Raw genomic sequence first — 11019 nt, forward strand, 5'->3', positions numbered from 1 at the left:
GCCAGGCTGTTCCAAAATGTGCATATTATTTTCTTCTAACCATTTCCTTGACCACTTTGGCTAAATGTTTCAGATCTTGCTGGAAGTTCCAATGCTGCTCATGGACAAGCTTTTCTGCAGACTGATGTTTTCCTGAAACTGATCTCCATTCTGTGCCACTGATCTCTCTGCTTTACCTCATCAGTTACTTAGGTTTTAACTCAAGCAAAATTTCACACATAAAGATTAGAGGGAAATCTCAACATTTATTCAAACTTGTTTTTACCTCCTTTACCTCTCCTCAGTCCCATCAGTCAACTCAAGACCTTAAAGTTTATTGTGTCACTTTGGAGGAGCCCTATTGGCTACTACTTGTAGAAAATCTAACTAGAAGATTAAACCTTGACTGCATTCCCACAGAAACACATGCTGCTCTTGTTTTTAAGTGTAACTAAAATATACTGACAATGCTTTGTGTAACATTTATCCTGAGGGTGGTGCTACAGGAAAGGCATTAATAGTGAAATGATGAGGGTGTAATGTTATCCCAATGGAACAATTAAAGTATTTCAAGTAAATCTATTAGAATGTTTTATATGCAAAGTTAAGCGAGAGACACAAATAAGAATTATTCTGTCGTGAAAGGATACTTCAGTAAACAGGATTTTATTGTAGCCGAGTGAAAAGTTGACCTGATGGTGGTGCTAGAAACATCCAAATCTAATATCAGTGTAGCCAGTAGTTACAAAGGTACAGTCCCCAGGCAAACAGGGCAATTAATGCTAACTTTACAGTTTGTGATGCATTATGTTACATTCACAGCAACTAACCTAAACATGTAGAAGACTTGTATTTGGAATGCTGGATTCAGTAAAGATAAGATGGTGCCTAAATATGTGCCTAGTGTAAGTAGCAGAGACAAGGCAGACAGGCCAAAGCAACTATAATGCAATATATAACAGAATATTATATGGTATGTGCTTCAATACCAAGTTAGAAACAAGAATGACTTCAACTTAAAAGCTTAAAACTAGACTGAATTTGATGTCAAAGACCAAAATACACAATCTGAAGAACATTTTACTATTTTGTCCTGCTTTACTGAAGTCATTCAACAAACAACCAGTAAATATTATGAAAGTGAAGACCAGCAAAAATGAAACCATTCGTCCAAACACTTAACCGTAAAAAACATTGTGTATTAAAATCTTGTATTGGTTCTCACTGGATTCACCCATTCAGAATTCGCAAATTTGTCATTGGCAATAGCACGAGCAGAAACAGACAATACTGCATTATTAATTAAAAACTATTTCAGATTGCAAAACAACTGTATAAATATGCTAAATGAAACATAAATATGTCAATTCTGATGAAGTGATGTAAGAAAAATGCATTGTTAAATTAGGTAGATAAAGTCAGCATTTAGTAAAGATGTGAATTTTTAGTGTCCATCAGATGAAGCTGTAGTTTTCATTCAGGTTGACTTGGTCCTCCAGCACCTTCTCTGCCATGCTCAAAGGCTCGGGTAATCTGTGGGATTTCAACTTGGCACTCAGTGGCCTGGGGACTGTTTTAGATTTTGACGTGACAGTCGGGGGCCTGGGGACTGCTGGGGATTTAAACACAACACTCTTCTTGATGCCATCAGCAGAGGCTGGTGTGAGAGAGAGAGACAGACAAAGTATTTACAAGCTCTGTTCATCCAGAAGATAAAACAATATTAGCATTTCCCAGATACTGTACATCATCTATTGTTATCTTAAGCACAATTTTATCTGTCAGTAACTAAATATAGATTCACAACACTATGACAAAGTCACATATGGTCATTTTATTAAAGGTTTCCTCAGCGGTACTTTGGTCTAAGCTTTGGTGCTTGTTGGGTAAGATTTCGGGGCTGGTGCTGTTTGGGTTTGCTGGATTGTAACTGTTGGAAAGAGACAGCCCGATTCCCACCTGACACCCGGATACACTCCTCCTTGTGTCCTTGATCCCAGGCTTTAAGTTTGCAGGTCCTGGAGCAGTAGAAGACCTTGTTGCAGCGGCTACATGCACTCAGCTTCACAGACACAGAGCGGCCACAGTGATAGCAGAACGTAAACTTTGGTTTCCTAAGGAAAGATTTGCAAACAGAGAGTTGGAAATAGACTAATGAAAGTAAGATTTAGACAAAGTATGGCTTTAAATGACAGAAAGTTGATCAAAGAAAACAGACAGGCATTTTACATGAATGTGTACATATGTATACCTGAGGTTTTCTGCTTTCTCTTGTAAGCCTTCATGGCTGGAAAGCTCTCCTCCTGGTCTACTGGTACCTGCTACACACACAGACACACACACACACACACACACACACACACACACACACACACACACACACACACACACACACACACACACACACACACACACACACACACACACACACACACACACACACACACACACAGACAATATTATTGATAGCCATATGCAAAGACACTAATAAAGTAAACACTCTTTGTTTTGCCTTCTAAAGATATAAATCCATTTCACTGACTATTCAGTGTGAGGTGTTCTTCTCTCTCTAGATGCTCTTTCTCCCTCTGGCCAGCAGCCCGTCTCAACAAATCTCCCATCTTGCTCAGCAGCTGGCGTCGTGCTTTGAATATTTCCCTCTCCCGCATGTTCAGAACATGGAAAGGAGTTTTGGCAATACGCAAGTCCTACATAGTAACATGTAACAAGCAGACAGCTACTCAGGTGAATTATGCAGCAGCTCAGTAAGTCAGCAAAACAAAAAGCTTTTTCACTGTTCTCCAGCACTGGTACACATGAAAGCTCTGAAATATTAGACGCATCTGTCAATACAATGTACTCCAGTGCTACAATGTCACTAAATGTGGCTTCAAAAAGAACCACAAACTTAAACCATTACTCTAGTGTCAGTATCAACAAAAACTAATCATTCTGAAGTTATTTTGAATTTTTTTGCATTAGATTGGCTCCGGGTGAAAGGTGTAACAGTCAACAGAGTATTTACAGTTGGTTGTGTTACCTGGTTGAAAGAGTAGTGTGCATAGTCGACGGCAGTTCCAACAACATCACCCATCGTAACTGGCATCAAGATGTCTGCACCAGCCTTAGCTAACATCTCCAACTATATAAAAAACAGACGCAAGATTTAACTTAACATAGCAACTGCTTTTGTCAAGAAGATACAGGCACAAAAACTTTTCCAATGTTTATTTTGTCTTGAATACAAACAGTAATTTCAGTAACAGGTACTGAGTTAAATTAAAGCTGAGCTAGGCAGTATATTTTTCGCACAGTTCCGCAACTTACATAATCACCTTTCAACTTATTGTAATTCAAGTGGTCTGAGAGGAAACTAGACTTTCACCTCCTCTTAGCTCAATTTTCAGGGTTCGTTCTATTACTATAGCAGCATAGACCAGCAGAGTGGTTGGTTAGGTCGTGCAGGCAGATTCAATAAGAAGCTGGTGATGAATGGCTGTGTTGAATATTGCTAATAGTTTAGCTGTTTGCTAACCAGTGGCAAAAATTTACTGTGGCTGTGACTAATTCGGTTTCATGTTCATGTTACCTGCTCGCCAACATGAGGCACAAGTATATGCTCATGCTTTGTTTTTTCTTTTCCAGGTTTCTGATCTTAGTTTTATTCTTTACAAAAACATACACAAAAAGTTCAGAAATGCCTAACAAATGTTGTATGAAAAGTCAGTAGTTAAATAAATTGACTGTATGCATAAAGCACTTTTTTAGGTGGTTAGTGGTGAAAACTTTTACTCTGCAGCATGCCTTGAGGATGTTAAACATTATTTTGACAGACATTTTAACATATAAAATTGTGTGTATGTGTGTCTTTTTACCAGTTGAATTCTGTTGCCACCTAAGTAATAGTTGATGTTGGCGAGGGCACATAGAGCACTGCCCACCCTGCAGCCCAGGGGTATGCTGGGATCTGCACCTCCCTTGAGCAGCTCCTCCACCGCCTGAGCAAAGAAAAGGAACAGGTCTGGGGATAAGTGAGGTCTGTTGTGCATGTGTGAATGTGTGTGTGTGGAGGGGCTGTACCAGCTCATTTCCACTTGCTATAGCCAGGGACAGAGGCGAGTGTCCACTCCACAGGAGCTCTGTGCTGGCGCTGTGAGAGACCAAGAGGGCCACCACTTTACTGGCATTCTAGAAAAATACACAAGTAATTTCAATATATCAGAATCTTACTGTGAGAAAATTTTTAAAAATATTGCCTTTCGCAAACATCGTACAAGTCAAAATTCAAGCAAAGATTTCATTTAGCGGTAAGGAAAATAGACATTTTTTTTTCTGAAAAAATGAAACCCACACCACTGTTCAAAGTCAAATGACAGAATCTATTCCTTGCATTTTTGTGTGTAAAATGTATCCTTTGGCATTCTGTGACCCTGGGTAAATAAATTAGTCAGTTATCATGCGATGTTATAGATTTCAACAGTCTTTTAGCATCGTGTTTCATATGAATGATGGTGTGCATGGGAGAGACTGTGTGTGTACAGTATTCACTGACCAGATAGTCACTGTCTCTCTGACAGGCCACATGTAAGGCAGTTCGGCCTCCTTCTTTGAGATGTGGGCTCTCACTGAAGCTTAGAGGCTCCTCAGTCTTCATGCATATCTGTAAAAAACACTTTTTTACTGATTGTAATAACAGCAACACATTTACTACTAAGGATTCTAATAAAATTTACTGCATTAAATCACACACACCCTATCTGGCTCATAGATCTCGTCCTGGTCACATGCCCGGGTGTCGGGGTCAGGGACAGTGTGCAGCAGCAGCTCTGTGATTCTGGGACCAGCTGGACCTGGCAGTGCTGCAGCTACATGCAGGGGATACAAGCCTTTCTTCTACAGAAAGGACGAGATATTCAGAGATAAAATATAAATATCTTTACTTTTCTCTTTGATGTGACATGTCAAAATGTAAATTTGTACCTCTGGTGGGAGGGGAATGTCGGTGCGAGCTCCACACAGCAGCAGTCTCCTCACAGCCTCGGTGTCAGCAGCCATAATGGCTAAAAAGAGGACAAGCAAGGGGACCCTGGCTGCGTTGGGATCAGCACCACGTTCCAATAACAGCTTCAAGGTGTTTAAACGAACGCGGTGTCTGATCACACAGGCAACACATCAAACGTTCACATACACAGAGGGAACTATAACATCATCAGAAGAGAACAAACAGCATATGAAATGAAGTGACAGAGAAACAGGACTGACTCAATTTTCAAGGCAGCCATTTTGCGTACAGTCCCCTGTGTGTCAGAACACTGAGGAAACCCTGTACGGCTCAGCGCTTCTGCTGAGCGCTGCATCACTTCCTCTGTGACTTGGATGTTATAGCTGCTGAGTGAACAGGCAGAGTCAAAGCTCTGTTTGGGGGCCAGATCTTTGTCTTTGCCCTGCAGCAGACAGATAAAGCAACTCATCAAACCACTTACAAGATGTGATCTCTGTGCGCTGTATACAGTATGAACTCTTCAACCTACCTTAGCTCGAGTTTCTTTCCACTTCACACTCCCCAGTGTGATGTGACCGTCCAGCACCTCAATGGAACGATCCACATCAGGCACATCTCCACTACCTCTCTTCTCTGCATTCTCCACATCTTCCTTAACCTTCTCTTGCTCTTGCTCCTCTTTTCTTGATTCAGTTTCCCTGCTCTCAACAAGCCCAACATCTTTCTCTTTAGCTTCCCCATTTTTAAATTCTAACATACCTTTTACCTCACTTTCTCCATCTTCCCATGTTTGATCACAACTGCCTTCTTTCTCATCCTCATCAGTGCTGCTTTCTTCTCCTCTTTCTGTCTCCTCACAGTCTTTATCCCCTCCATCTCTGTCTTTTCTCTCCTCCTCCAGTAAGAGTTCAGTTTCTGCAGGCGTTTCGTTCAGGCCAAGCCAGCGCTCAGTGATGAGCTCACTGTCACTGGACACTTTACTGCTGTGAGGCGAGATGTGTTCTGAGAGTTTTTCTGATTTCCTGAAAAAATGAGTACATAAAGAACTTAAATTGGCATGTTTGAGAGACACGCTTCATAACCGTCAAAGGGTGATGACAAAGTTGTAGGAAGTGACAAATCTATGAACAAGACCATTATCAGAGTTTTTGCTTTACTATGTCTCAGCTCTTGACAGTGGAAGATATCCACTGTGCATTACAAGACATACATAATATACACTTTATACTAAATGATATGTGAGAGAGGTGTTATTGGAATTATTCCTACTGGTCAGAGAGGTGGCTTGGGTTCCTCAAGGCTGTTTCAGTAGTTTGAGGTCTGTTGTTGTGTATAGTTGTGTCTGCAGTGAAGTCAATTTGGCTGATCTGGAGACTGTTTGCAGATGAAGATAGAGATTCCACAACCTGATGGCACATTACAATGCAAGCTGTTGAAATATTTAAAAAAAAAAAAAAAAAAAAGATCTGTGGATGACTAGTCCATGGTAGCACCTTGGATATCTCAGTACAGTTTGGTAAGAAATTACATTTTTGGTTAGACCAAAAATGTCATTGTGACTTGTGTTGAATATGTGACTGTTTCAACATAGTTTAATGACAATCCATCTGATAGTTGTTGATATATTTCAGTCTTGGCCATAGTGGTGGACCAAACAATAGACACTGACCTAATACACAATTCTACAAACAATATTAAGCACAGTCTTACTGGAGTTTTGGCTGGCGGGTCAACCAAAGTGGTGTTCAGAGATTTAAAAGGGTAGTAGAGGACATGGCACACAGCTAACGCAGACATGCCTTCACAGGTCAACATGTCAATATCAGCACCCATATCCAGCAAAAGGTGTATCACATCATTATGGCAGTTTACCTGAGAGGTGAAGAAACAGAACATACATAGAAGAGTCAGAGAAACTCTCTGACACTTAGTCCAAAGATCAAGTTTAAAAACTACAACCTCTGAAACTTTTATCTCGCTGTATCTGTGAACTGCAATTGTTCACTGTTTGACAATTTATACCTCAGAACGGTTTCACTGTTTATCAATAACAAAGTGACAATTAGCATACCGCTGAATCAACAAACAAAACAAAATGAATCATATGTTACTGTGGCAGCGATCAGCGCAGTGTGTTTTTGTGCATCTGCTACATCAGGGTGGACCAAACCAGTCCGCAGGATCTGTGATACAGCCTGCAGTTCTCCTCGAGAGGCGTGTTGAATCAAAAGTTCTGAATGGACTTCCAGAGGCCCTTTGGGACCAAAATTCTCCCTGTTCATAGAGAGAATGGCTGCCACGTCCCAGCCCACATTTTCAGCCTGCAGTCTGAGAGACAAACACACAAACATACAGCCTTACCATCGTCGTACAAGTTGTGTAGGTATTTTTTCTGGTACTTCATACGCTGTGTTTTGAACCAACACTTTTAAAACATATGTCTGACCTGTGTTTGTGCACGTGAGCCTGCATGCGGGCTTGTAAGGGCAAAGTGGAGAGTGGGTCCCTCTCATAGCCTTGGTATGGATGAGCATCCGGCTCCCACAGCTCACCATAAAAGTGTTGGTCCAACTCTCTTCTTCGGCCAGGAGGAAGCGGCAAGTGGTCACCATCTGTTGAGTAACTCTCCATGCCGGAGGGAAGGATAGCATTCTCATTTGCCAATAGACCTCTGTCTATTTTCACCTGAGGATGAAGGAATTAACTGATCTGTAGTGAGTTAAGTCACAAAGCTCATATAGTTCATTATAGCAGTAATTTACCTTGGAGTCTGTTCTGGGTTTTGTCTGTAGGTCACTGGAGTGACAATGTGGCTGGTAAGGAGAAGAGAGAGGTACAATTAAGAGTTTTGGACAAATTTAGACACACTGAGGGGCATCAAGCTCATTTGTCAAACCTTCTTGTGTAAACCTAAATGTTTTAAAGGCGTGATAAATAAATTGTGTTTTTCTTTCAAGAGACCTGGTTGAAGATGGGAGTTGCAGATGGGAGTTTTTGTGGCAACTATCTAAGGTTTCAGTTACTAACGAGACAACCATCATTTTTCTGATAGTTTTTTTTAAAAGAAATAAACATGTCTTTTCAGGTGCTGTCACAATGCGTTCTAAAAACTTGGGGGGCTGGAATCTATCACAGCTGACTTTGGGTGAAGGCAGCAGACACCCAGGACATGTCGTCACTCTATCACAGGGCTACATAGAGAGACAGACAACCAAGTACACTCACATTCACACCTACAGACAATTTACAATCACCTCAGCATGTCTTCAGACTGTGTGAGGAAGCCGGAGCACCTGGTGTCACCCCTACCTGCTGTACAGCAGTGATAATAATTTGAGCAGATTACCTCTATAAGAACTATCTCTTTTTCTTTTTGATGCTTGCCCAAGGAAAATCTTTTAGATTGAAATGTTGCCTTTGAAGAGAATGTTTTAATGGTGAATTACATTACTTATTTGAAGAATAGAAGTGTGCCTGTACTTTTTCTGACCTGTAGTTACATTTAGTTTAAAACATTTTGGTTGCATATGCACACACTTGAGACCTCCTTACTTCAAACTGAACATACAGTCCAAACAAAAATAAAGATGTCTAGATTTTTCACCTATGCTAAGCGTGTACCTGAGTCAGAGAATCTGCAGTGAAAGATGAGTCCATGTAGGCAGCATATTCAGGGAAGTTCTTCAGGCTAAAGCCCTCTTCTACAGGGGTGCAGAACCTCAACAAGCGCTCCCCGAGCCACAGACCCACATCCTGTTGCCCATCTGGATAACTGACCACACCTGGACCAAACCTCTGGTCAGTGCGGTACAGACCCTAAGAGGAGAATTAAGGCATACTGCTATTAACTGTTATTTATAAGCAAAAAAGTATCCAAATATCTGTCATCAGTGCATTCAGCTCACGTGAAAGGTGGCTCCATTAGGGAACACTTGCTGTCCGTATCCTTCCTTTCTGTTGAGGTAAAACCTGCCAATGAACTTGTGGCCTGTTGGCCAGCAGTACAGTCCAGCTCCATGTTTGTAGTCTTTGTAGAAAGAGCCCTCATAGTACTACACAAAGGAAGAGACAGAGAAGTCAAAGCAGCTAACTTTATTTAACTTCATTAAAACTGACAGGACTAAAAATGTTTTTTTAAGTGAGAACTTTGTGTCATTCACACAAAGACTGTCACAGTTTCGCTAAGCTAAGCTAGACAAATGCTACTGAGACATGTTGACTGTTGATCATGTTTATTTCTCATTACCTCTCCATTAATCCAGGTGTACCTTCCTTTACCGTGTTTGAGGCCGTCTACAAATTCTCCCTCATATCTGGAGCCGTCGGGCCATTTCTGAACACCGAGTCCTTGTCGTCTCTCTTCACCTGCTGAAGCACCTCCATGTCCGTGTCTGTGGCTCCCTGTCCCCGGCTCAGGACCTGCTCGCCCCGCAGCTGCCGCGACACCTTCGCAGGTCGTTGACAGCATTTTATCCGGGGCGTATCCTCCCTGGAGATAATTCACCTGTGTCCATTTAACCACAGCAACAGACAGTGTAGAGTTAGCGTTACATTAACTAATATTTTTAGTTAGAGGAGAGGGATTCAGCTGTCTGAGGTCAGATTTGAGTTTTAACTTTCCTGTAAACGGTGGTCGTCATGACAACAGCAGAGTCCGCGCGGGTGGGGCGGATGATTTCTCACGCATGCGTAAACGAAAGACAACTAAAAATCTGAAAAAAAAAGTGAACAAATGCCCACAAATTAAAGCAATAAAAACTCAAACTCATATGCTAGAAAAATATCCTTAAAAATGGAACAACTTTCTCAGTGTCAGTAAGTTTAATCATCCAAAAATAATACCATGGATTTATTAGGAATGTATTGAGAGGCTGATTAATGGGAGATTAAATTATTTTAATACCTTTTTATTGATGGATAACTGACGTGTTCCCTGGTAGTTTGATTGAATTCAGTGTAGATATAGGGTCTTAATGCTGGAGTACAGGGTCTTAAATTTAATATTTACAGTTAGGGAAATTCATTTAATATATAGTACTGTAGCTTCTGCTATTATTATTTAGATTAGTTAGGTAAATTTGTGTAATATCGGTTATTGTAGATTCTCAACCTTAATATTTAAATACATCTGAAAAATTTATATAATCAATAATATTTTAGGATTAAGTTAAACTTGTTACAATAATTTTCAAGAACTATTCTTTGTCCATCTGGGGCATTTTAAATGTGTGTATAGATAACTATTACTTGACTATTAAATATACTAAGTTAAGTTACTTTACAGAGTCTTAAGATGTGCTAACTTTGCGGGCAAGTCTATATCATGCTGACCTTCTTATATACTTTAGAAATTAAGCTGTTACAAATAAGATCGCTAATTTGCAGTAGTATTACCAAACTCTTCTTGTTGTTGAACCAAATTGAACTATGTGTAGTTTGTGTCTATTTGGAGACCTCTGGCAGCATGACATAAAACGGTAGTGAAAATTGAAAGTGGGTCATTGCTAGAGAGCATGGTTATCCTTGTCAAGTGCAAGTGTTTCTGTATGTCAGATCAGTGAAGCAGGACCACTCTGTGACTGTGTGTGTGTTCATATGTCACCTGACACTTTTCCCGTAACTGACACTGCTACGCTTGGTTTCAGCCTCTGTTGTGGAATTACTGTTAGGTGGTGACACAGTTCACACAAGTAGTGACTTTTTTTTTCATTTCCCTTTAAATAATTCCTCCCTTAAATGATTTAAATGTCTGGGAAGAAAAAAAAAAATCCAAACTGAAGTCCTCATAAATTAGAGTGGCCAATTACCAATTAACATACACTACTGTTCAAAGGTTTAGGGTCACCCAGACAATTTCATGTTTTCCATGAAAACTCACACTTTCATTCATGTGCTAACATAACTGCACAAGGGTTTTCTAATCATCAATTAGTCTTTCAACACCATTAGCTAACACAATGTAGCATTAGAACACAGGAGTGATGGTTGCTGGAAATGTTCCTCTGTACCTCTATGTAGATATTCCATTAAAAATCAGC

The 11019-nt window shown here is 40.4% G+C and overlaps 1 protein-coding gene across 2 annotated transcripts; it reads right to left on the bottom strand.

Moving 5' to 3' along the window:
- Window positions 1-626: 626 nt before the first annotated feature.
- ankmy1 (ankyrin repeat and MYND domain containing 1) lies at window positions 627-9625 on the bottom strand. Of its 2 annotated transcripts, none has more exons than XM_055016959.1 (20): window positions 9228-9625; window positions 8887-9033; window positions 8603-8797; window positions 7744-7794; window positions 7428-7666; window positions 7093-7309; window positions 6692-6853; window positions 6251-6387; window positions 5511-6003; window positions 5242-5423; window positions 4960-5131; window positions 4732-4872; window positions 4532-4639; window positions 4060-4167; window positions 3855-3977; window positions 3020-3121; window positions 2522-2687; window positions 2231-2297; window positions 1939-2093; window positions 627-1636 (listed from the first exon to the last, which is right to left on the bottom strand). In XM_055016959.1, the coding sequence occupies exons 1-20, from the start codon at window positions 9447-9449 to the stop codon at window positions 1434-1436; spliced, it is 3390 nt and encodes a 1129-aa protein (XP_054872934.1). In that variant the 5' UTR covers window positions 9450-9625; the 3' UTR covers window positions 627-1433. The 2 variants fall into 2 exon arrangements, with proteins under 2 accessions (XP_054872934.1, XP_054872931.1); XM_055016956.1 differs by having other exon boundaries at window positions 2231-2300; window positions 9228-9624.
- Between the last annotated feature and the right edge of the window lie 1394 nt (window positions 9626-11019).

Source organism: Amphiprion ocellaris, chromosome 2 (genome assembly GCF_022539595.1).
Source record: "Amphiprion ocellaris isolate individual 3 ecotype Okinawa chromosome 2, ASM2253959v1, whole genome shotgun sequence".
Taxonomy (NCBI): Eukaryota; Metazoa; Chordata; class Actinopteri; family Pomacentridae; genus Amphiprion; species Amphiprion ocellaris.

Bases quoted from the DNA above. Each gene is read 5' to 3' on its own strand.
- ankmy1 (XM_055016956.1), bottom strand. From the start codon at position 9,449: ATGCTGTCAACGACCTGCGAAGGTGTCGCGGCAGCTGCGGGGCGAGCA. The intron at 7,795-8,602 runs GTACACGCTTAG...TCTCCTTACCAG, and splicing joins CTGCAGATTCTCTGACTCAG to CCACATTGTCACTCCAGTGA. The intron at 3,978-4,059 runs GTACAGCCCCTC...TTCTTTGCTCAG, and splicing joins TAGCAAGTGGAAATGAGCTG to GCGGTGGAGGAGCTGCTCAA.